General features: G+C 45.6%; 1 protein-coding gene across 2 annotated transcripts in view; it reads left to right on the top strand.

Annotated features, from left to right (window-relative positions):
• ARHGAP1 (Rho GTPase activating protein 1) overlaps window positions 1-23,069 on the top strand; it is a 54,158-nt gene extending 31,089 nt beyond the window's left edge. For both annotated transcript variants that reach the window (XM_056527668.1, XM_056527667.1), the window contains exons 6-13: window positions 4,307-4,393; window positions 6,150-6,248; window positions 12,589-12,696; window positions 12,782-12,861; window positions 18,698-18,775; window positions 20,121-20,249; window positions 20,397-20,500; window positions 21,904-23,069. In XM_056527668.1, the coding sequence (XP_056383643.1) occupies window positions 4,307-4,393; window positions 6,150-6,248; window positions 12,589-12,696; window positions 12,782-12,861; window positions 18,698-18,775; window positions 20,121-20,249; window positions 20,397-20,500; window positions 21,904-22,083 (865 nt within the window). In that variant the 3' untranslated portion in view covers window positions 22,084-23,069. The remainder of the gene's footprint in view (window positions 1-4,306; window positions 4,394-6,149; window positions 6,249-12,588; window positions 12,697-12,781; window positions 12,862-18,697; window positions 18,776-20,120; window positions 20,250-20,396; window positions 20,501-21,903) is intronic.
• Window positions 23,070-26,973: the final 3,904 nt, after the last annotated feature.

The raw sequence follows: 26,973 nt of genomic DNA, 5'->3' as shown, positions 1-26,973 counted from the left end.
CTGCCCTCCATCGCTGTCGGCGCACCCCCGGGGTGTCCCCGCCGCTCCGGAACGTCACTGCTGCCCGGGATCGTCGCTCTTCATCGCCGTCATCACGTCGCTGCGCTGCCCTCCATCGCTGTCTGTGCACCCCCGGAGTGTCCCCGCCGCTCCGGAACGTCACTGCTGCCCGGGATCGTTGCTCTTCATCGCCGTCATCACGTCGCTGCGCTGCCCTCCATCGCTGTCTGTGCACCCCCGGGGTGTCCCCGCCGCTCCGGAATGTCACTGCTGCCCGGGATCGTCGCTCTTCATTGCCGTCCTCACGTCGCTGCGCACGCCACTCCTCTTGGATGGCGGGATGGCGTTCGCGGCGACGTGATGACGACGGAGAGCGGCGGCGATACAGGGGATCCTGAAGAGGACGGTCTGGAGCGCCGGGGACAGGTGAGTGATCATCACCGGACAACACTGGGCACCTTAAACGGCTATCCGGCGGCAGCTGAAGCAGTCTGCACTGCCGGATAGCCGTTTATGCGATGGCCCCGACATACAAAAGCATCGTATGTTGATGCTGCCTTCAACATACAATGGTCTCTGAGAGGCCATCGTATGTTGAAATGATCATATGTCGGGGCCATCGTATGTTGAAATGATCGTATGTCGGGGCCATCGTAGGTCAGGCGAACACAATATATATATATATATATATATATATATATATATATATATATATATATATATATATATTTATTTATTATTTTATTATGAATATATTATTTACTTTCTTCTGGCCATTATAAGAGAATGAAGTGCAGACCTTCATGCTCATCTGTTTTTAGTGTTCTGTGCCGAGAGTGTTTTTCTACAGTTGTTCTTCATGTTTAACCAGGAGAGTGACAACTCCCCCCCCCCCCCCCCTCGCAACAAGCAGAAGATGAAGTGCATGCAGCTGGGATTGATCTGGATAGTAGAGTTTTGCCTTTGATCTCTCTTATATTCATGGAGAAAGCTCCTCTGCACCTATTAAAAAGCTATTTGTATATATCTCCCTGACATCTGCAGAAGGGAAAGTATTCGGGGAGAGTGCTCTGCTGTTTATCAGTCATCTCTGCTCACCCATCCTGTGGTCATGAACCGTATAACTGTTTGTGTGCTGCCCTATAATGCTTGGTAATGGTACCGTGGCTCAGTTGCTGGCAGTGCCTATTGCCTTTACTGGTGTTCAGTGTCTTAGGGCATGTTCACACTACAGAATCCCCGCTCAGAGATTCCGCATCACTAATCTAACATTGGTGTGAATGGATTTTCTGTTGACCCGTTCACGCTGCGAAAATGTTGCCGCAAAAATTCACCCACCAAAAGAATGAGCATGTTCATTCTTGTAAGGGTACGTTCCCACCTGGCGTATTTTGCTGCTGCGTATTTTCCTACCCATTGACTTCAATGGGAAATAAAATACGCAGCCGTAAATACGCATAAAAAATACGCCAGGTGGGAACGTACCTTTAATAGTGTATGTGTAATAGTAAATACATGTAAATGAGCCCCTTCCCTAATAAAAATTTTAATCACCCCCTATCCCTATCCCATTTTTCAAATAAATTAATTTCAATGAAAATACATATACCGTATTTTTCGCCCTATAAGACGCACCCAATTTATAGGTGCAAAATCTAAAAAAATAAAGATTTTGAACCCAATAGTGGTCTTCAACCTGCGGACCTCCAGATGTTGCAAAACTACAACTCCCAGCATGCCCGGACAGCCGTTGGCTGTCCGGGCATGCTGGGAGTTGTAGTTTTGCAACATCTGGAGGTCCGCAGATTGAAGACCACTGCATAGGAGGTAATACTCACGTGTCCCCGCCGCTCCGGACCCGTCACCGCTGCCGGCCGATGTCACTCCATCGCTGTCGCCGTGTCCCCGTCGCTCCGGGAACGTCTCTGCTGCCGGCCGGGTATCCTCGCTCTCTGTCGCCGCCATCACGTCGTTACGCACACTGACGCACGTACGCGACGACGTGATGACGAGGAAGGAGAGCGCCGCCCATACAGGGGATCCCTGAACGGAGAAGACACAGAGGAGGCAGGTAGGGTCCCTCCCGGTGTCCTGTAAGCACTGACCCGGCTATTCAGTCCGGCTGTTTGGGACCGCCGCGGTGAATTCGCGGCGGTCCCGAACAGCCCGACTGAACAGCCGGGTTAGTGTCACTTTCCCTTCAGACGCGGCGGTCAGCTTTGATCGCCGCGTCTGAAGGGTTAATACAGGGCATCACCGCGATCGGTGATGTCCTGTATTAGCCGCGGGTCCCGGCCGTTGATGGCCGCAGGGACCGCCGCGATAGGGGTGTATTCGCCGTATAAGACGCACCGACTTCTTCCCCCCCAGTTTTGGGGAAGAAAAAGTGCGTCTTATACGGCGAAAAATACGGTATTTGTTTTTTGGTCACTTCATATACCAAAAAAACGTATTAAAAAGCGATCAAAAAGTCACAACAAAAATGGGACCGATAAGCCCTCAAACATACCTGTGTATAATAGAATAAAGTTAAAGGGGTAAAAAGTGGTAAATATTAAAAGGGTACTCCGTTGCTTAGCGTTTGGAACAAACTGTTCCGACCGCTGGAGCCGGCGACGGGAGCTTGTGACATTATAGCCCCACCCCCTCATGACGTCACACCCCGCCCCCTCAATGCAAGTCTATGGCCCTCTCCCATAGACTTGCATTGAGGGGGCGGGGCATGACGGCACGAGGGGGCGGGGCTATGATGTCACGAACTCCCGGCTTCAGCATTCAGAACAGTTTGTTCCAAACGCTGAGCAGCGGAGTACCCCTTTAAGCATACTAATTTTATTGCAAACATATAATAATAATAATTAATAATAATAATAATTAATAAATATATATATATATATACACACATTATTTTAAAAGTAAGAAAACAAAACCTCTATAAATTGGGTATAATTTTAATCATATGAACCTACAGAAGATAATGTTTCATTTTAACCATAAAGCGCTCTGTGCAGAAACAATACCCCCAAAAGTAGCAACATTGCATTTTTGTAGTTTTTATTCATTAATTTTTTTTTATTTTACTTGAATAATAATAATTTTATTATTTTTATTTTTTTTTGGTCACCATAGATTTTGTGATAAAATGAATGATTTCATTATAAAATACAATCGATCTCTCATTAATCAAGTCCTTTAATGGGTCTATGGGTCTATGGGTGAAAAATTGAAAGGCTTATGGCTGTTAAAAGGTGAGGAGGAAAAAATAAAAAAGTAGATGTTTCCTTAAAGGGGTACTCCCCTGGAAAACTTAATATTTTTAAATTTATTTTTTATTTTTTTATTAACTGGTGCCAGAAAGTAAAACAGATTTGTAAATTACTTCTATTAAAACCATCTTAATCCTTCCAGTGCTTATCAGCTGCTGGATAACACAGAGGAAGTTCTTTTCTTTTTGAATTTCCTTTCTGTCTGACCACAGTGCTCTCTGCTGACACCTCTGTCCATTTTAGGAACAGGAGAGGCTTGCTATGGGGATTTCCTCCTGCTCTGGACAGTTCCTGACATGAACAGAGGTGTCAGCAGAGAGCACTGTGGTCAGAAAGAAAGGAAATTCAAAAAGAAAAGAACTTCCTGTGGAGCATACAGCAGCTGATAACTACTGGAAGGGTTAAGATTTTTAAATAAAAGTAATTTATAAATCTGTTTAACTTTCTGACACCAGTTGATTTAAAAAATATATATCTATATATATTTTCCAGTGGAGTATCCCTTTAAAGGATCGCAGGAAGATCCAACCGCTGGAACCCCCCATGATCTCCTGTACAGGACCCCAGCAGTCCGCGGTAAGGGGTTGTATTCGACTACTGCACGTAGCGGCGGCTGAAACACCTCCTTGACACTTCTCTATGGGAGAGCCGGCGCACTGCATTCGGCAGTCTCCGGCTCTGCCATATCGATGTATTGAGGGGGTGTGTCAGTCACCGCTTTGTGCGTTGATCGAATACACCTGCAGACTGCTGGGGCCCCATACAGGATATCGTACAGGATATCGTACAGGATATCGCAGTGAGTCTTTATATCCCAGGGTACCTTTTTAAGGGGTTAAAACGTTATCCTGACAGCAGAAAATGTAGTAAAATAAGAACCAGCCATTTTTTCACCTGTTTCCAGTGCTGTTCTCTGCAGCAATGACGTCACGTGCGTTCATCCATATGACCTCTCCAGCCAATCCCTGGCCTTAATGCCTATACGTGCCTTTACATGATCTCCTTCTCAGTGCAAATATCTTTTCGTTTTCCTTTTTCAGATATAAAAAGAACATCAAGGCCTTATACATCGTGCATCCTACAATGTTCATCAAAACCTTACTGATCCTGTTCAAACCTATAATAAGGTAAGGCACAATGCGGACGTAAATGGGTTAAAGCAGATTTACTATGACGGTCATGAAGGCATCTGGTGGAAAACATTTTATTTTTTATTTTTTTATTTTTAAATAAACTGGTGCCAGAAAGTTAAACATATTTGTAAATGACTTCTATAAAAAAAAATCTTAACCCTTCCAGTACTTTTTAGCAGCTGTACGCTACAGAGGAAATTATTTTCTTTTAGAATTATTTTTTTGTCTTGTCCACAGTGCTCTCTGCTGACACCTGATGCCTGTTTCAGGAACTCTCCAGAGCAGGAGAAAATCCTCATAGCAAACCTATTCTGCTCTGGACAGTTCCTGACACAGACAGAGGTGTCAGCAGAGAGCACTGTGGACAGACAAAAAAGAAATTCAAAAAGAAAATAATTTCCTCTGTAGCATACAGCTTCTGAAAAGTACGGTACTTGAAGAGTAAAGATTTTTAATAGAAGTAAATTTGTTTAACTTTCTGGCACCAGTATATTTAAAAAAAAGAAAAGTTTTCTAGCAGAGTACCCCTTTAAATTATTAAAGGGGTACTCCGCTGGAAAAAAAAAAAATTTTATTCACTGGTGCCAGAAAGTTAAACAGATTTGGAAATTACTTCTATTAAAAAATCTTAATCCTTCTAGTACTTTTAAGCTTCTGTATGCTCCATAGGAAGTTCTTTTCTTTATGAATTTCCTTTCGGCCTGACCACAGTGCTCTCTGCTGACACCTCTGTGCATTTAAGGAACTGTCCAGAGTAGGAGAAAATCCCCATAGCAAACCTCTCGTGCTCTGGACAGTTCCTAAAATGGACAGAGGTGTCAGCAGAGAGCCCTGTGTTCAGACTGAAAGGAAATTCAAAAAGAGAAGAACTTCCTCTGGAGCATACAGAAGCCTAGAAGTACTAAAAGGATTAGGATTTTTTCATAGAAGTAATTTCCAAATATGTTTAACTTTCTGTCATCAGTTGATTTAAAAAAAAAAAAAAAAAAAAAATGTTTTCCAGTGGAGTACCCCTGGCGTCCAAAGTAACCAAACCCATCGGCATCCCTAACACCTGAAATGTGCTGCACCTTTCATTTAGCCCTTTAAATGCTGCAGTTGCTATTGATCACAGCATTTGATGGGTTAAAGAACCCCCATCAGTGTGATCGCTGATGTTGGTCATTAGTGGCGGATGTCCGCTCCGGAGCCCACTCCATATGGCGTGGGCTCAGGTGGGTTAAAGCAGTGTTAAAGGGTTAAAGTAGTGTTTTCCAAACAATGTGTCTCCAGCTGTTGCAAAACTACAACTCCCAGCATGCCGTCCAGGCATGCTGGGAGTTGTAATTTTGCAACAGCTGGAGGCACACTGTTTGGAAAACACTGGGTTAAAGGGAGTCTTTTACCTCCAACCCCCAATTTAACTACAGTACAATTAGAGATGAGCGAACTTACAGTAAATTCGATTCGTCACGAACTTCTCGGCTCGGCAGTTGATGCTTTTCCTGCGTAAATTAGTTCAGCCTTCAGGTGCTCCGGTGGGCTGGAAAAGGTGGATACAGTCCTAGGAGACTCTTTCCTAGGACTGTATCCACCTTTTCCAACCCACCGGAGCACCTGAAGGCTGAACTAATTTACGCAGGAAAAGTCATCAACTGCCGAGCCGAGAAGTTCGTGACGAATCGAATTTACTATAAGTTCACTCATTTCTAAGTACAATATATACTATGTACCCATAAATATAAGTTTAATCTCATCCTTTTTACTTTAGCTTCAAGTTTGGCCGGAAGATTTTCTACGCAGATTATCTGAGTCAATTGGAGGAAATTGTGAAGTTGGATCAGCTGGGGATCCCCAAGCCAGTGCTCAAGTAATCTTCATTATAATCTGTGTACATGTGGTGGGTTTATCCCCTTAAGGACCAAGCCCATTTTCACCTTAACCCCTTAAGGACGCAGGACGTAAATGTACGTCCTTGGTGAGGTGGTACTTAACGCACCAGGACGTACATTTACGTCCTAAGCATAACCGTGGGCATCGGAGCGATGCCCGTGTCATGCGCGGCTGATCCCGGCTGCTGATCGCAGCCAGGGACCCGCCGGCAATGGCCGACGCCCGCGATCTCGCGGGCGTCCGCCATTAACCCCTCAGGTGCCGGGATCAATACAGATCCCGGCATCTGCGGCAGTTCGCGATTAAAATGAACGATCGGATCGCCCGCAGCGCTGCTGCGGGGATCCGATCATTCATAACGCCGCACGGAGGTCCCCTCTCCTTCCTCCGTGCGGCTCCCGGCGTCTCCTGCTCTGGTCTGTGATCGAGCAGACCAGAGCAGGAGATGACCGATAATACTGATCTGTTCTATGTCCTATACATAGAACAGATCAGTATTAGCAATCATGGTATTGCTATGAATAGTCCCCTATGGGGACTATTCAAGTGTAAAAAAAAATGTAAAAAAATGTAAAAGTGAAAGTAAAAAAAAAGTGAAAAATCCCCTCCCCCAATAAAAAAGTAAAACGTCCGTTTTTTCCTATTTTACCCCCAAAAAGCGTAAAAAACATTTTTTATAGACATATTTGGTATCGCCGCGTGCGTAAATGTCCGAACTATTAAAATAAAATGTTAATGATCCCGTACGGTGAACGGCGTGAACGAAAAAAAATTTTAAAAGTCCAAAATTCCTACTTTTTTCATACATTTTATTAAAAAAAAAATTATTAAAAATGTATTAAAAGTTTTTTATATGCAAATGTGGTATCAAAAAAAAGTACAGATCATGGCGCAAAAAATGAGCCCCCATACCGCCGCTTATACGGAAAAATAAAAAAGTTATAGGTCATCAAAATAAAGGGATTATAAACGTACTAATTTGGTTAAAAAGTTTGTGATTTTTTTTAAGCGCAACAATAATATAAAAGTATGTAATAATGGGTATCATTTTAATCGTATTGACCCTCAGAATAAAGAACACACGTCATTTTTACCATAAATTGTACGGCGTGAAAACGAAACCTTCCAAAATTAGCAAAATTGCGTTTTTCGTTTTAATTTCCCCACAAAAATAGTGTTTTTTGGTTGCGCCATACATTTTATGATATAATGAGTGATGTCATTACAAAGGACAACTGGTCGCGCAAAAAACAAGCCCTCATACTAGTCTGTGGATGAAAATATAAAAGAGTTATGATTTTTAGAAGGCGAGGAGGAAAAAATTAAAACGTAAAAATTAAATTGTCTGAGTCCTTAAGGCCAAAATGGGCTGAGTCCTTAAGGGGTTAAAGGGGTACGCCCGTGGAAAACTTTTTTTTTTTTTTTTTTTAAATCAACTGGTGCCAGAAAGTTAAACAGATTTGTAAATTACTTCTATTAAAAAATCTTAATCCTTCCAGTAAAGAGAAATCCAAAAAGAAATGCATTTCCTGTGATGGCCTGACCACAGTGCTCTCTGCTGACCTCTGCTGTCCATTTTAGGAACTGTCCAGAGAAGCATATGTTTGCTATGGGGATTTTCTCCAGTTCCTAAAATGGACAGCAGAGGTCAGCAGAGAGCACTGTGGTCAGGACATCACAGGAAATGCATTTCTTTTTGGATTTCTCTTTAGTATACAGCCCCTAAAAAGTACTGGAAGGATTAAGATTTTTTTAAAGAAGTGATTTACAAATCTGTTTAACTTTCTGGCACCAGTTGATTAAAAAAAAAAGTTTTCCATGGGAGTACCCCTTTAAGGACCCGAGCATTTTTTGCACATCTGACCACTGTCACTTTAAAGGGGTAGTCCAGTGGTGAAAAACGTATCCCCTATCCTAAGGATAGGAGATAAGTTTGAGATTGCGGGGGGTCCGACCGCTGGGGCCCCCTGCGATCTCTCTGTACGGGGGCCAGGCTCTCCGGCCAGATAGCGCGTGTCAACCTCCGCACGAAGCGGCGGCCGACACGCCCCCTCAATACATCTCAATGGCAGAGCTGGAGATTGCCGAAGGCAGCGCTTCGAGTTGTATTGAGGGGGCGTGTCGGCCGCCGCTTCGTGCGGAGGTCGACACGCCCCCTTCCCGCGGGCTGTCGGGGCTCCGTACAGGAGATCGCAGGGGGCCCCAGCGGTCGGACCCCCCGCGATCTCAAGCTTATCCCCTATCCTTTTGGATAGGGGATAAGTTGTTCACCACTGAGTCACCACTGGACTACTCCTTTAAGCATTTATAACTCTGGGATGCTTTTACTTATGAATTTGATTTCGAGATTGTGTTTTTTTTTTTTTCTTGACATATTCTACTTTAACAAAGTGGTAAGTTTTCATCGATACTTGCTAGAGATGAGCGAACTTACAGTAAATTCGATTCGTCACGAACTTCTCGGCTCGGCAGTTGATGACTTTTCCTGCGTAAAATTAGTTCAGCCTTCAGGTGCTCCGGTGGGCTGGAAAAGGTGGATACAGTCCTAGGAAAGAGTCTCCTAGGACTGTATCCACCTTTTCCAGCCCACCGGAGCACCTGAAAGCTGAACTAATTTATGCAGGAAAAGGCATCAACTGCCGAGCCGAGAAGTTCGTGACGAATCGAATTTACTGTAAGTTCGCTCATCTCTAATACTTGCATAATTTCTTGGTGAAAAATTCAAAAATTTCATGAAAAATTTGAAAATTTAGCATTTTTCTAACTTTAAAGCTCCTCAAAGCTGACAACAGTGTTTAAAGGTGCCTTTATCCCTTCCCTGGTGGTCCTGCTGCTGCTGCTGTGGCTCTGACAATGATAAAGCCTGTTGAAAGGGGGGGGGGGGGGGGAGAGAGAGAGACAGGAAGGCGGCGCCTCGTGCGTTACCCTGGATAGAGGGAGGGGGGATTTTCCCTTGCGGGAAGGGGTTGCAGGCTCTATAAATTAGCCGCTCACCTTGAGCATATAGGAAATATGCGTATCACCCCGTATGGGGTTAGTAAAGATGGTGTGGATCTGTGCAGCCCAAAGGTCCCAGGTGCAGCCGGATGGTGTCCTGTAGATAAACTGGATACAAGTAGGAGAAAAAAACGACCTTGGCAGCAGGCGCTCAGGATCCCAAAGGAAGTGGTCACACTCAGGTCACATGTACTACAGTCAATCTGATGAAGGGGTAGTTTCACCCCGAAACACGTCATTCTTTTATTGCTGTACATCAAATAAAGTTGCTGCCACTTTATGACCTGAGTGTGACCACTTCCTTTGGGATTCTCAGCGCCTTCTGCCAAGGTCGTTTTGTTTTTTCTCTCCTACTTGTATCCAATGATGGCAATGGCAGGACCATGCTTTATCAATCAAGAGCAGAGCACACAGATCATTTTGGTTTTATGGAGCCACATTGATCTGTGTAAATTTTGCATAAATGTCCGAACTATAAAAAATATATTGTTAAATAAACAGCACGGTCAATGACGTACGCGCTAAAAAATTCCAAAGTCCAAAATAGCGTATTTTTGGTCACCTTTTTATACCATAAAAAAATTATAAAAAATGATCAAAAAGTCCGATCAAAACAAAAATGGTACCGATTAAAACTTCAGATCACGGTGCAAAATAGGAGCCCGCCTACCGTCCTGTACACAGAAAAATAAAAAAAAGTTATAGGGGTCAGAAGAGGACAATTTTAAATGTATTAATTTTCATGCATGTAGTTATGATTTTTTTCCAAAAGTGCGACAAAATCAAATCTATATAAGTAGGGCAAAAATAGAGAAAAAGAAACGCAGCCGCACATCCGCCATTTGCATTTTGATCTATTTGCTTCTCAGCATAAATTCAAACACTAACAGGTTGTTATTATACATTTTGATCAAAAAGTACAAGCCCACTCGCCACGTCAAGGCCACCTAGGCAGAGTGGGTCCCTAACACTGACATAGCGCCGGGCGGCGGCCACTGCCTCCGAGACACCATGCCCACAGGGGGAGCGACCAAGTAGGTAGGTAGGGAGCACATGGTAGGCGTTCACACTGGTGTGGTTCTCTGTGGCGGCCATTGTTTCTGTGATGCTTTGTCTGTGTGGTGGTGCGGCCCAGAGCCAGGGGCATGGTCGGGCAGTAGTGGGGCTGCCTGGCCTCTGGGTCATTCCCCCAGTGGGCTTGGTGTCTCGGGCGGGGGGGGGGGGGGGGGGGGGGTCGCTGCCCGGCGCTATGCCAGTGTTAGGTTAGGGACCCACTCTGACTAGGTGGTCTTGACGTGGCGAGTGGGCTTGTACTTTTTGATCAAAATGTATAATAACAACCTGTTAGTTTTTTTTTATTATTATGCCGAGAAGCAAATAGATCAAATTACAAATGGTGGATGTGCAGCTGTGTTTTAACCGTATGGACCTACAGAATAAAGATAAGGTGTCATTTTTACCGAAAAATATACTGCATAGAAACGGAAGCCCCCAAAAGTTACAAAATGGCGTTTTTTTTTCTTCAATTCTGTAGCTCAATAATTTTTTTCCCCGTTTCGCCGTAGATTTTTGGGTAAAATGACTGATATCACTACAAAGTAGGTTGTGATAGGGTTGTGATTTTTAAAAGGTAAGGAGGAAAAAACGAAAGTGCAAAAACAGAAAAATGCTATGTCCTTACATGGTTAAGGGTGTACTCAGCCCCTAGACATCTTAACCCCTATTCAAAGGATAGGGGATAACATGTCTGATCATGGGGGTCCCGCTGCTGGGTCCCCCCAGCGATCTCCCGCACCACCCGGCGTTCTAAACAAATGCCGGGTTCCTGAGGCAGTGGTCGTGATGAACGGCCACGCCCCCTCTATTCATGTCTATGGGAGGGGGCATGTCCTTTGGATAGGGGATAAGATGTTTAGGGGCAGAGTACCCCTTTAAGGCTTGTAAACTGCTGATGGTCATATGTCACAGTATGGTGGGCATGTAATACGAGTTGCTGCTCAGGCACCCTTATAGTACAATTTTGTTAATTTCAGGGCAAAATGCTTAATTTTGGATTATTTTTAGCTCTGTGCCATGAAGTGGCCTTCAACTGATCATTGGGGTGCCAAGTCCCCTCTGATCAGCTATTAAACTAAACTAGACATATGTGGCACTGCTTATAGAAGAACGCAGCCATATGCTTTTTAAAGGGGTTGTCCATTGGAAGTTTTATAATTATTTATTTTTTTAACCCCTTAACGACGCAGAACGTATAATAACGTCCTGTGCCGGCTCCCACCATATAATGCGGAGTCACGCGGTAAAGAGGACATTTTTTTTAATGTATTAATTTTCCTGCATGTAGTTATGATTTTTTTTTCCAGAAGTAAGACAAAATCAAACCTATATAAGTAGGATATCCTTTTTATCGTATTTAACCTACAGAATGAAGAGAAGGTCTAATTTTTACCGAAAAATGTACTGCGTAGAAACGGAATCCCCCAAAAGTTACAAAATGTTTATTTTTTTTTTTTTTAAATTTTGTCGCACAATGATTTTTTTGGGGGGGGTTTCGCCATAGATTTTTGGGTAAAATGACTGATGTCATTACAAAGTAGAATTGGTGGCGCAAAAAAATAAAAAAAATAAAAATCATATGAGACTAGGTGCAAAATTGAAAGGGTTATGATTTTTAAAAAGGTGAGGAGGAAAGAACGAAAGTGCAAAAATGGAAAAAGCCTGCGTCCTTAAGGGGTTAATGAAGAATGATGCCCAAGCTGTCTGCTAGACAAAAAAAAAAAAAACCTGTACATACCATCTGCACTTGGTCTCTGCTGCTCTCCTCTCCCGGTTGCTGGGGCCCTATAGGTCAATTGCCGCTCAGCCAGTCACTGGCCGCAGCTGTATCCCACCTCAGCACCAGGAAGAGGAGCGGGGCTGAGACCGGGGCTAGGCCGAATAAATCAGTTGCCACTCAGCCAATGGTTTCCGTGACACCCCACTCAGCCAATGGTTTCCGTGACACCCCACTCAGCCAATGGTTTCCGTGACACCCCACTCAGCCAATGGTTTCCGTGACACCCCACTCAGCCAATCCCCAGCCTGAGACGGGACCTCAGTTGAGGGGGCCGTCACTGAAGCACAACACACAGTCTCCGAGGGTGAGGGCTCCTAGGTTGGATGGTCCTCGTACAGGAGAGCGCATGGGGACCCATCAAACCTCCTGTGATCAAAATCTTATTCCTTATCCTGTGGATAGGGGATAAGTCTCATTTCCTCAGAGTACCCCTTTAAATACACACTTTTTACATATATTTTTATTTGCGATTACTACTCTGTAGATACGACGAGCACATCCGCTCTGCACTGAAGACCGTACCGTCCAGTCAGAAAACCACTCCACCTCGGCCTCCGCTACCAAACCAGCAGTTCGGGATCTCCCTTCAGCAGTGAGTATCTTGTGAGTAGCTGAGTTATTTTGTCAGTTCCTCTTTGTTTCTTTCTCTTATATTGTTTTGTGTTTTTTTTTTGCAGGCTTAAAGACAAGCGCTCCGACAGCCATCAGAAGATTCCTCAAGTTGTACAAGAGACCGTGACTTATCTGAGGCAGAATGGTCAGTGCATTGGCTTATTGAACAATCACCTCAGCTGTTGCAGACCCTGCTCATAATACGAATGCGGGGGTCCTGTTTATACCCAGACTAGACTGGGCACTGGCATTGTATCTTTCTGGGACCTTTACCTGTTGTGGCATAATAAACACAATACAGGGATAATACACGCATTGATGTCACAGTACAGAGATAATGCACACAGTGATGTCACAGTACAGGGATATTAGTGATATCACAGTACAGGGATAATACATATAGAGATGTCACAGTACAGGGATAATACACACAGTGATGTCATATTATAGGGATAATACATAGCGATGTCACAGTACAGAGATAATACACACAGTGATGTCACAGTACAGGGATATTACACACAGTGATGTCGCAGTACAGGGATAATACACACAGTGATGTCACAGTATAGGGATAATACATACAGTGATGTCACAGTACAGGGATAATACACACAGTGATGTCACAGTACAGGGATAATATACACAATGATGTCACAGTACAGGGATAATACACACAGTGATGTCACAGTACAGGGATAATACATATAGTGATGTCACAGTACAGGGATAATATACACAATGATGTCACAGTACAGGGATAATACACACAGTGATGTCACAGTACAGGGATAATACATATAGTGATGTCACAGTACAGGGATAATACACACAATGATGTCACAGTACAGGGATAATACACGCAGTGATGTTCTAGCAGTTCATTATGAAATAGTAATCTGGCAGAGAGTTTTGCTGGTTGGGAAACACTGATCTAAAGTTTATGCAGATGGTGTCGGAGGAGAGAAGGTTTGGACATGTTGAAATTTAACTGCCCGACCCCCTCTCCATTGAGAACACATCCATGTGTATGGGGAGATCAGCTGACAGCTATGACGGTGTGTGGGCTCCTTTAAATTCATCCAGGCTTGTCAGACCCCTCTGTTCTGTGTTAGCTCTTATGACGGCTTTATAAGGGGGTGACAAACGGGAAGCATTCAGTGCAAATATTTTCATGAGCCTTTTACATAGGAATTTCCACTTCTTCTAGTTTACATTAACAAGCATTATTATCCCATACAAGTGATCTCTGCTAGACCCTACAAATGCCTTGGAATTCCAGTTATGTTGCTGAGTACTTTGTAACGTAAGGTTGACTTAACTTCAAGAACTTTAAAAAGTACATGCCACCATGTGAATGCCTTTTTTTTATGCTCCTGCTATGTCCCCCTTTTCATACATGTGCCCCGCTGTGTTAGACTTGCTCACTGCCTGTGAGCTTTCTAAGGCTGAAGAGGGCATTACCCGGCAGGTGTAACGTCAGCTGAAGCTTCCGCCCTTCGGCAAGGGGGGCAGGTACAAAAGCCAGTGTATACTATAGTCTGTGCGCACCACACGCAGCGCTTACGCCCGCCTGCCTGATTGACAGGCAGGGAGCGAGAGCTGTGCAGAGAGCGAGAGCTGTGCAGGGAGCGAGAGCTGTGCAGGGAGCGAGAGCTGTGCAGGGAGCGAGAGTTGTGCAGGGAGCGAGAGTTGTGCAGGGAGCGAGAGCTGTGCAGGGAGCGAGAGCTGTGCAGGGAGCAAGAGCTGTGCAGGGAGCGAGAGCTGTGCAGGGAGCGAGAGCTGTGCAGGGAGCGAGAGCTGTGCAGGGAGCGAGAGCTGTGCAGGGAGCGAGAGCTGTGCAGGGAGCGAGAGCTGTGCAGGGCTGTGCAGGGAGCGAGAGCTGTGCAGGGAGCGAGGGCTGTGCAGGGAGCGAGGGCTGTGCAGGGAGCGAGGGCTGTGCAGGGAGCGAGGGCTGTGCAGGGAGCGAGAGCTGTGCAGGGAGCGAGAGCTGTGCAGGGAGCGAGAGCTGTGCAGGGAGCGAGAGCTGTGCAGGGAGCGAGAGCTGTGCAGGGAGCGAGAGCTGTGCAGGGAGCGAGAGCTGTGCAGGGAGCGAGAGCTGTGCAGGGCTGTGCAGGGAGCGAGAGCTGTGCAGGGCTGTGCAGGGAGCGAGAGCTGTGCAGGGAGCGAGAGCTGTGCAGGGAGCGAGAGCTGTGCAGGGAGCGAGAGCTGTGCAGGGAGCGAGAGCTGTGCAGGGAGCGAGAGCTGTGCAGGGAGCGAGAGCTGTGCAGGGCTGTGCAGGGAGCGAGAGCTGTGCAGGGCTGTGCAGGGAGCGAGAGCTGTGCAGGGAGCGAGAGCTGTGCAGGGAGCGAGAGCTGTGCAGAGAGCGAGAGCTGTGCAGGGCTGTGCAAGGAGCGAGAGCTGTGCAAGGAGCGAAAGCTGTGCAGGGAGCGAGAGCTGTGCAGGGGGCGAGAGCTGTGCAGGGCAACGCCGATGTCCCGCCCCACCCGCACTTCCTGACTTTGGACTTGTGCCAGTCCGGCACAAGTCCAAAGACGATGCGGGGAGTGCAGGGACATATAGAAGAGAGACCCCTAGTGGTAAAAATTTCAAAGGTAAAAACAACAGGGAAATATAGATTTTTTTTTTTTTTTTTTTTTTACACAAGATAAATTACAAAGATTAATAACTTTACATGAGGAAAAATATATCAAAACTTTTTATTTGATGATAGGTACTCTTCAAGTCTTAAGTTTTGAAAGGAATTTGTACGAATTAGAGCATTACTTTAAAGGGGTACTCCACCCCTAGACATGGAAATCCATGTCTAGCGCGTGGGGATTCCCCGCGATGTCCAGGCCGGCGCTGCGGCACTGTGGCCTGGGGCTTCCGTGATCGCGATGCCACGCCCCGCCCCCTTCATTCATTTCTATGGGAGGGGGGGCGTGACGGCTAGTACACAGCCACCACGCCTCCTCCCATAGACATGTGTGGAGGCTGTGTTGTTCGCCAGTCGTCCCTCATGGAGCACAGTGGGGTGCAGAGATCACAGGGGTCCCCAGCGACTGGACCCCAGCGATCAGACAAAGCGCAGTAGCGAGAAACATACGTTGGGGGTAAGTGCATGCTGGGAGTTTTAGTTTTGCAACAGCTGGAGGCACCCTGGTTGGGTAACACTGCCTGAATATCAGCGCCAGAATATCTGGAGATTTAGTTTTGCAACAGCTGAAGGCACCCTGATTGGGAAACACTGCCTGAATATCAGCGCCAGAATATCTGGAAATTTAGTTTTGCAACAGCTGGAGGCACCCTGGTTGGGAAACGCTGCCAGAATATCTGGAGATTCCATAGTGTGAATGATCCCTTAGAGCAACGTTTCCCAACCAGGGTGCCTCCAGCTGTTGCAAAACTAAAACTCCCAGCATGCCCATAGGTTTGCACCCTGGTTGGGAAACGCTGCCTGAATATCAGCACCAGAATATCTGGAGATTTAGTTTTGCAACAGCTGGAGGCACCCTGATTGGGAAACACTGCCTGAATTTCAGTGCCAGAATATCTGGAAATTTAGTTTTGCAACAGCTGGAGGCACCCTGGTTGGGAAACGCTGCCAGAATATCTGGAGATTCCGAAGTGTGAGTGATCCCTTAGAGCAACGTTTCCCAAACAGGGTGCCTCCAGCTGTCGGCTGTCCGAGCATGCGAGGAGTTTTAGTTTTGCAACAGCTGGAGGCACCGTGGTTGGGAAACACTGCCTGAATATCAGCGCCAGAATATCTGGAGATTCCGAAGTGTGAGTGATCCCTTAGAGCAACGTTTCCCAAACAGGGTGCCTCCAGCTGTTGCAAAACTAAAACTCACAGCATGCCCATAGGTTTGCAACCTGGTTGGGAAACGCTGCCTGAATATCAGCGGCAGAATATTTGGAGATTTAGTTTTGCAACAGCTGGAGGCACCCTGATTGGGAAACACTGCCTGAATATCAGCGCCAGAATATCTGGAGATTCTGTAGTGTGAATGATCCCTTAGATCCTGAAGGCTGTCCGGGCATTCTGGGAGTTTTAGTTTTGCAACAGCTGGAGGTACCCTGATTGTGAAACACTGCCTGAATATCAGCACCAGAATATCTGGAGATTCCGTAGTGTGAATGATCCCTTAGAGCAATGTTTCCCAACCAGGGTGCCTCCAGCTGTTGGCTGTCCGGGCATGCGAGGAGTTTTAGTTTTGCAACAGCTGGAGGCACCCTGGATGGGAAACGCTGCCTGAATAACAGCGCCAGAATATCTGGAGATTTAGTTTTGCAACAGCTGGAGGCACCCTGATTTGGAAACACTGCCTGAATATCAGCGCCAGAATATCTGGAGATTCCGTTAGTGTGAATGATCCCTTAGATCCCGAAGGCTGTCCGGGCATGCTGGGAGTTTTCGTTTTGCAACAGCTGGAGGCACCCTGATTGGGAAACACTGTCTTAGAGTATTGTGACCCGCTGTCTGTCCATCATGACAAAATCACCATAGTTGGCAGCTAAATTTTTCTTTCCAGACATCGGCTGTGAGTCAAGAGGCCATGATGGATTCAATAGGCCTGAACCCACAAGCAGAGGTGTCTGGCAGCGGTTTCTCCCATCTCCCCATACCATGCATGTACATGTAACGTGGGGGTCAGAAGAGTCAATTTTCAGTCGTATCAAAATTATGGCCGACTTATGTCTCATAGGGGGAGAGTTATCAAAACCTGCTCAGAGGAAAAGTTGCTGAGTTGCCCATAGCAACCAATCAGATCGCTACTTTCATTTTCCACAGGCCTTTTCAAAAATGAAAGCAGCGATCTGATTGGTTGCTATGGGCAACTGGTCAACTTTTTCCTCTGCACAGGTTTTGATGATTCTCCCCCCCCAAAAAAAATGTTGCGTGTATGTTCCCATCAAATCAACAGACACGGCAACCTGACCCAATGGACCCTGTTTATGACACAATCGGGTCCAGTTGTTGCCCATAGGATGCGTCCAGCACTCCACTATGGTCTCCACGGAAATTAAAACCACCATGGTCGTGTGAACAGGGCGTAACGCTGCTTTTATTTGCGCGCAAGATTATAGTTTGCTAACATTTTGTTCCATTAGAAGCAGTACCAGAATGTAAAAGCATGCTGGGAGTTGTAGTTTCATGTTTGAGGCCATTGATGTAAAAAGATAAAGATTTATCTTAAAGGGGTATTCCAGGAAAAAACTTTTTTTTTTTTTTTTATATCAACTGGCTCCAGAAAGTTAAACAGATTTGTAAATTACTTCTATTAAAAAATCTTAATCCTTTCAATAATTATCAGCTGCTGAAGTTGAGTTGTTCTTTTCTGTCTGGCAACAGTGCTCTCTGCTGACATCTCTGCTTGTCTAGGGAACTGCACAGAGTAGAAGAGGTTTGCTATGGGGATTTGCTTCTAAACTGGGCAGTTCCCGAGACACGTGTCATCAGAGAGCACTTGGACAGAAAAGAACAACCCAACTTCAGCAGCTCATAAGTACTGAAAGGATTAAGATTTTTTTAATAGAAGTCATTTACAAACCTGTTTTAACTTTCTGGAGCCAGTTGATATATAAAAAATGTTTTTTTCCTGGATAACCCCTTTATCAAAAACTTGTTCAGAGGGAAAGATGCTGAGTTGCCCATGGCAACCAATCAGATCTCTTCTTTCATTTTTAAAGAGACCTGTGAAAAATGAAAGTAGTGATTTGATTGGTTGCTATGGGCAACTCAGCAACTTTACCTCTGCACAGGTTTTGATAAATATCCCCCTTTATGTCAGTGTTTCCCAACCAGGGTGCCTCCCGCTGTTGCAAAACGACAACTCCCAGCATGCCCGGACAGCCGGAGGCTGTCCGGGCATGCTGGGAGTTGTCGTTTTGCAACAGGGAGTCAGTAACACACACTCAAAGCTGATGTAATCATTTATGTAACAGGAAAGAGGTGCTGACCTGTGACCTTTAACCCATTTGATCTTTGATTGCAGCTCTAAGCACCGAGGGGATATTTCGGAGGTCGGCCAGCACTCAGGTGGTACGAGAAGTTCAACAGAAATACAATATTGGTGAGTGTTTAAAGTCGCACCCAAGGGGTTGTTCGCTTCATAACATCGTCCATTAATAATAAGGCTACAGACAGTCCCACTGCCGGATGTCCCCGAAATCGGGTTTGGGAACCTGATTTTTAGTTCCTACAGCTCCACCACAGGGGTAATGAAGCATTACACTAATGACTGTGACATTGAGAGATGAGGGGACACTAATGACTGTGACACAGGGAGAGATGAGGGGACACTAATGACTGTGACACAGGGAGAGATGAGGGGACACTAATGACTGTGACACAGGGGGAGATGAAGGGACACTAATGATTGTGATACAGGGAGAAATGAGGGGACACTAATGACTGATACAGGGTAAGATGAGGGGACACTGATGACTGTGACACATGGAGAGATGAGGGGACACTAATGACTGTGACACAGGGAGAGATGAAGGGACACTAATGACTGTGACACAGGGAGAGATGAAGGGACACTAATGAGTGTGATACAGGGTGAGATGAGGGGACACTGATGACTGTGACACAGGGGGAGGGATGAGGGGACACTACTGACTGATGCAGGGGTAGATAAAAGGACACTAATGACTGTGACACAGGGAGAGATGAGGGGACACTAATGACTGTGACACAGGGAGGGATGAGGGGACACTAATGACTGTGACACACTGGAAGATGAGGGGACACTAATGACTGTGGCACAGGGAGGGATGAGGAGACACTAATGGTTGTGACACATGGAGGGATGAGGGGACACTAATGACTTTGACACAGGGAGAGATGAGGGGACACTGATGACTGTGACACGGAGAGATGAGGGGACACTAATGACTGTGACACACTGGAAGATGAGGGGACACTAATGACTGTGACACAGGGAGGGATGAGGAGACACTAATGGCTGTGACACAGGGAGGGATGAGGGGACACTAATGACTGTGACACAGGGAGAGATGAGGGGACACTGACTGTGACACAGGGAGAGATGAGGGGACACTAATGACTGTGACACACTGGAAAATGAGGGGACACTAATGGTTGAACATATGACATCATGCTGCACCTCCTAGATTCATAACAAATTTATCAAGCCCTGGACTAAAGTCTACTTTTAGCAAGTGTCAATCACTTTCATATGGGGCAGGGCCTGCCTGCCTGTTTAAAAGGAGCCCTTTCCTTTTTCTTTGTGTCTTTCCAACCTAAAGTTACCTACTGTAGTATCTCGTGCAGCCTTGCGGGGACTTAGAGCAGCCCGCCGTAATGACATTCTAGGAGTTGTAGGCTGCAAACCTTTGCTTGAATTGAAAGACTTCCCCGAACTGATGTGATCTCTCTGTGTCTGTATCCAGGGACACCTGTCGACTTCCAGCAGTATGATGATGTCCACCTGACCGCAGTCATCCTCAAGACCTTCCTCCGGGAGCTCCCCGAGCCGCTACTAACATTCAACCTCTACAATTACGTTGTTGGATTTTCCAGTAAGTGGAGATTTTCTTATACAGGGGTTCAGCAGGACCTTTTGAGTTCTTGACTGTCTGAGCAGAACCAGAGATGTATATAACCCAACTCGTCTGACACTCGCATATGGCTCCGTAACCTATTCTTTCCATACAAATCTCCTCCAGGCATAGAGGCAGAGAAGAAGGTAGAATCTAGTAGAGCGACTCTCCAGACCTTGCCTGAAGAGAACTATGAGGTTCTCCGGTTCCTCGTTGGTTTTCTAGTTGAGGTAAGAAGGTGGATTGATACTGTTAAAGGGGTACTCCAGCATTCTCAACATTTTTGTTCAGAACGCTCGGAGCCGGAGGCTGTGATTGTGACATCACAGCCATGCCCTTTTGTGATGTCACGCCCCGCCCCATCTATTCATGTCTTATGTGAGGGGGCGTGTCTGCTGACACGCCCCCTCACATAAGACATGAATAGATGGGGCGGGGCGTGACATCACAAAAGGGCATGGCTGTGATGTCACGACCACTGCTTCAGGAACCTCGGCGTATGCCGGGTGCTGCAGGAGATTGCGGAGGGGGGGGGGATCATTTGGATAGGGGTAAGATGTCTAGCAGCGGAGTACCCCTTTTAAAGGGATACTCCTGTGGAAATTTTTTTTTTTTTTTAAATTAACTCAACTTGTGCCAGAAAGTTAAACAGGTTTGTAAATTACTTCTACTTAAAAATATGAATCCTTCCAGTACTTATCAGCTGCTGTATACTACAGAGGAAGTTCTTTTCTTTTTGAATTTATTTTCTGTCTGACCACCGTGCTCTCTGCTGATACCTCTGTCCATTTTAGAAAGAAACGAAAAAAGGGACCGACAAGCGGCGCCTCGTGTATTACCCCGGGATATACGTAGGAGGTGTGAGGGATGGGGGATGTCCCCACGGGGCTTATAGATGGCCGCTCACCTCAATGTGGAAATAACAGGCATGTAACCCCAATTTAGAGGGGTACCAACAATGGTGCGTCGCTGCTCAGCCAGTGGGTAGCAGGAGTCGACCCTTGAGTACCGGCGCTGCGACTTAGAGCATGAAGACAATGATGTCCAGAGTGAAGTAAAAAGATCCTAAGCAGGACCGTTTTATTAAACAAAACAAAAACAAATAAAAGGCAATGGATTACGTGTTTCGGGAGGAGCCCTCCCTTCCTCAGATCCTGATCTGAGGAAGGGAGGGCTCCTTCCGAAACGCGCAATCCATTGCCTTTTATTTTTGTTTTGTTTAATAAAACGTTCCTGCTTAGGATCTTTTTACTTCACCCTGGACATCATTGTTTTCATGCTCTAAGTCGCAGTGCCGGTACTCAAGGATTTCTTTTCTACTCCTTCCTACTCTGTCCATTTTAGGAATTGTCTATGGGGAATTGTTCCTACTTTGGAGAGTTCCTGACATGGACAGAGGCGTCAACAGAGAGCGCTGTGGTCAGACTGGAAAGAACTACACAACTTCCTATGTAGTATACAGCAGCTGATAAGTACTGGAAGGAATAATATTTTTTAAATAGAAGTAATTTACAAATCTGTTTAACTTTCCGGCACCAGTGGATTTGGAAAAAAATGTTTTCCACCCGAGTACCCCTTTAAGTGGGGACATGGGATTCTGCTCACCAACTCATGATCTTTGATTATTTTTAAGGTGTCCGCTCGGAGCGATGAGAATAAGATGACAAATACCAACCTGGCCGTGGTGTTCGGCCCAAACCTCCTTTGGGCGAAAGATGTGGCCATGACCCTCAAAGCCATCAATCCCATCAACACCTTCACAAAGTTCCTGCTAGACAACCAGAAGGAGCTCTTTGAGGACATTCACTTGTAAATCAGAATGTTCTCCGCGCGACACTCCGCCACTGCCAGCCCAGCGCTGCACAGCCACCTCTGCCGCATCACTGTTCCGTCCTGTAGTGTGTATGTGTGTGTATGTTGGTACTTCTGTATGACACGTTGGAGCTGGCATCTCCAATGTAGCTTGCAGCAGCACAAGGACACTCCGGGCACAAAGCCATCCATGTGTCTACCCGCATCTTGGCGACAGCTGATGCCTCTGGGAGGCAAAGAAGCACTACTTTCCCTTGTGATAGTTGTGGTAATGTTGGGCGTGAGGTGGTGTATAGTCTTCTTATAACGGATTGAGGGAATTTTACTATATTATCTCTTATCTCCATTCTATTCTTCTCTACCATTTTGTTTTATCGTCTCTTCATACTTAGGGGTCCGCCATGTCAGATCGAGTACAAAGCATAGCACCAAACGCATGGTACCAATCTCCTTCCTATTACACCCGCCATCATAGGAGAAAGTTTATTATTTTTTTTAGGGTGACTGACTGCTATAGGGAATGTTGTGAACATTAAAAAAAACAAAAACAAATTGGGACATTTAAGCCCCGCCTGAGAAATGCCCACTCTTTTTGAAAACCCCCACCTCCTTCTTGTGTAGCCCAATTTTCTGTACTGTTGGCAAGTATGAAGGCTGACATTTCATTCCATTTCCCCCCCCCCCCCCATATGGGTTGGGGGTGGGGTCTCTGTTTCGGGACATCTATTTGACACTTAAATGTATTTGTTATGGTATTTTTTATGTTCTTTAAACAATATTAGTCTCCAGGAAACAAAAAAAATTGGTTACAAAAACAAAACTCATCTAACTTCCTTTAGGGGAGCAGTTTAAAAAAAACAAAAAAAAAACATGGTTTAAAACATTGTAGAAATCCTTTTTTTTTAAATGGAGTTAGTTTTAATTTGACTTTTTTTTTATACTTATTTTTAACTGTCAAATAAATGAACATATATTGGTAAAAAAAAATGGCTTAACTATCTTTCTATGGTCTTTTAATGCTTTCCTTCTGCTGTTGACGCTACCTGTCTCCTCTGTTGCCTTCATTGCCCCACTTCCTGTCTAGTGTTTATCCTGAAATGAACTTCCTGTTCCTGCTGTACACCCAAGCTGGGAATTCAGCCAACTCTATTTCTCCCCTCACAGTGTGGGAGGGTTATAATCAAGCAGGTGTAGTGAGAGGTCGTTGGCTGGATTTCCAGCAAGAGTGTACAGCAGGAACATGAAGTCCGTTACGGCTGGATTGCAAGCTAGAGTGTACAGCAGGAACAGGAAGTCCATTATGGCTGGGTTCCCAGCTAGAGTTTACAGCAGAAACAGAAAGTCTGTTACAGAATGTATTCTAGACAGGAAGTTGGGCTAATGAAGACAACTATGCAGACTGTTTGCATTAGAAGCATAAGGAAAGCACGATAAACCACAGAAAGATACTAAAATATCTTTATCTACAAATATACGTTAATTTATAAGACAGATGCAAATAGGTATTGTTGCTGGAAACCCTTTTACAGGCTTCTACAGGATTTGAAAAATGGCACCACCCCTAACCCCAGGTTGTGCTTGGTATTGCATTACTGCCATTCACTACATCAAAGCGTAGATGCCATAAAGGACACGAACCACAGACAGGTTTGGCGCTGTTTTTGAAGGCGCCATGTTTTTTGTTTTCAATTTTTTTAAAAAAAGTTTCAATTGCCACTTGTTTGTGTACACCAGTATTTTCCAACCTGTGGCTCTCCAGCTGTTGCAAAATTACAGTGTTTAGCTGTCATGGTATGATGGGAGTTGTACCTCTTGCAATCAGTTAAGAGCCGCTGCTCAAAAAACTTTGGTGTAAATAAAAGATACTTTAGGATCCAATATGAAGCTTTTCCAATATAAAAACTACATAAAAGCCCAATATTTATTTTTGGCTTGAGTTGCCTTTAAGGATATTCACATTGCAGGAAGCAGATGTCATCTTTGTTACCTGTTGTGTTTTTTAGTCTTTTGCAGTGTTTCCTAACCAGGTCACCTCCAGCTGTTGCAAAACTACAACTCCCAGCATGCCCGGACAGCCAACGGCTGTCCGGGCATGCTGGGTGTTGTAGTTTTGCAACAGCTGGAGGCGCCCTGGTTGGGAAACACTGGTCTTTTAGTTACAAATGTTGGCCTACACTTAAATGCTATATGCCTGGCAGCTGTACTTTTTGTGTTAAAAGTTTAGAATTTTTTGTTAAAGATGTAAAGATAAGTGATCATTAAGTAATTCTCACTGTAGCGCACTGCCCGATCATCCACGAAATATAGCTTTTATTGTAATATTTTGTCTTCAACTATGGTTAAAGAATATATATATATATATATATATATATATATATGTGTGTATGTATATATGTATATATATATATTCAAAATCAATGCATCGCTACTTCACCATTAGATGCCCGGTGCCAGCGCCCCAACTCGATCAAAGTCCATGTAATAGAAAACAATGGCGCAGCTCTCCAAAATTGCAAAAAAAAGTGTAAAAATGTATTCCTTCATGTCAAAATTTAAAGCGACGTTTCAGCTCCCAATGGAGCTTTTTTTCAAGCATGCTGTGCTGCGCCATTGTTTTATATTTATATATATATATATATATATATATCTATATATATATATATATATATATATGATCGACCGATATCGTTTTTTTAGGTCCGATACCGATAATCGGTGGAGGTTAGGGCCGATATACCGGAATATCGGTATAGGTTATCGGCTAAGTTATCGGCTATTTATCACCCCGCGACACCGCTGCAGATCATTGATTTAAAGCGAGCGCTTTAAATCAATGCACTGCAGTGGCTTTTGCAGTGCCATAGGCCGCCGCCGCCGCCACCCGCTTCTCTCCCCCTGCCTGTCCGGGGGTCCTGAGACCTATCACCGCCACCGCTCCTCCCACCACCGCGACCGACCCGCCGCACCGCGACCGCCCCCCCACACCACACCGGCCCCATTGCCTCCCCGGTTTTATAATTACCTGTTCCCGGGGTCCACTCCACATCTGGCTCCGGTGGCGTCCTCCTGAGCTGTCACTGTGCGCACTGACGGTCATGTCGCGCACGTCACGTCACTCATCATTGCGCACAGCGTAACGCAGGACGCAGCAGGAGCAAGAAGTAGCGTGGGCCCCGGGAACAGGTAATTATAAAACCGGGGATGGGGGACGCAATGGAGCCGGGGCGGTGCGGTGGGTGGTGCGACGCGGTGCAGGGGGGCGGTCGCAGTGCGGTGGGGGCGGTGCGGGGGGCGGGGCATTATCGGCAAGGTAATTGCCGATACCGATAATGCCCAAAATCGTGATTATCAGCCATACCGATAATCGGTCGATCCCTAATATATATATAAATATATATATATATATATATATATATATATATATATTTAAAAAAAAAATATTATATATGTATAAAAAATAAATATATTCTGGGAAATCTGAATGACAACAAATATGGCCTCCATTATAGATTAATGGCTTGTATTCATGTTGCTTAAAGGAGTTCTGTAGTGAAACATAACTTATCCTTTATCCAAAGGGTAGGGGATAAATTATAGATTGCGGGCGGGGGGGGGGGGGTCTGACCGCTGGGCCCCCCCCCCCGCGATCTGCTAAACGGGGCCTCCTAAAGTCTGCAACAAGGGGGCGTGCTGACCCCTACACGGAGCGGAGGCCGACACGCCCCCTCCACGTATCCCACTTGTCGGCCGCGGCTTCCTGCGGGAGTCTGAATGGCTGCTTCCGGCAGACTGCCGGGGCCCGTTCAGGAGATCATGGAGGGGTCCCAGCAGTCGGACCCCCCCGCGATCTATAATTTATCCCCCTTTGGATAGGGGATAAGTTATGTTTCACTGCACTACTCCTTTAAGTCAGCCCATCTGCCTGAATGGCAACTCTGCCTAGTTATGCAGCAGCAGAAGGGCCCTTGCACATTACAGAAATTCCTTTCTGAATTCACACCAAGCCTGCAGCAGCCGGCTCTGTAATCGGCACCTTATAGCCCTGCTGGCGTTAAGCGCTGTCCCACTAACTGCAATGCATTAGACAGAATCCCGCCTAAATAATGGCCATGTCCATCTGCCTCACAAGTTCCGCTGCTGAATTTCTGTGGTGGGCGCTGAATGCCAGAATCCCATTGAGGTCAATGGTATTCTGCTTCAAGCGTCATTCTCTGAGCAGAATTTCCGTAGTGTGCATGGGCCCTAAGGGTAAAATTCACATGACAGAATTTCTGCAATTCCGCAACTATTCCATTCTGTACTGAATTCCGCCGAAACGTAATCCCCTTTCTATAGGTAAAGAGCCACAGATTGGAGAACACTGATACAGCTTTACCCGAAAATTTACATTTAGATGGCAAAAGTCAATGCTGTGGAAGAATTCACATTCTGGGGCACATTAGTAACATTTTGTATCTCTTTTGTCTTGTGCATTGCTTTGTGTATGCCATACATGCAGGGGCGTAACTATAGGCAGAGTTTCCCAACCAGGGTGCCCCCAGCTGTTGCAAAACTACAACTCTCAGCATGCCGGGACAGCCACAGGTTGAGCAGCACTTCCCTATAGATATGGTATGTACCCATTGTGATTGGAAACCAATAGTCTTCAAACTGCAGACCCCCAGCTGTTGCGAAACTACAACCCCCAGCATGCCCGGACAGTTGTAGTTGTGCAACAGCAGGAGGCGCCCTGGTTGGGAGACGCTGTGGTAACCGGTCCCTTGTGACCTTTAAGGACAGAAATGGGAACAAGAATGGCTCCAGCTGTTGCAAAACTACAACTCCCAGCATGCCTGGACAGCCTTTGGCTGTCCAGGCATGCTGGGAGTTGTAGTTTTGCAACAGCTGGAGG

This window comes from Hyla sarda, chromosome 6, assembly GCF_029499605.1.
Source record: "Hyla sarda isolate aHylSar1 chromosome 6, aHylSar1.hap1, whole genome shotgun sequence".
NCBI classification, from domain to species: Eukaryota; Metazoa; Chordata; class Amphibia; order Anura; family Hylidae; genus Hyla; species Hyla sarda.
Note: the sequence above shows the minus strand (reverse complement) of the source record. Positions and strands in the feature narration are given on the sequence as shown.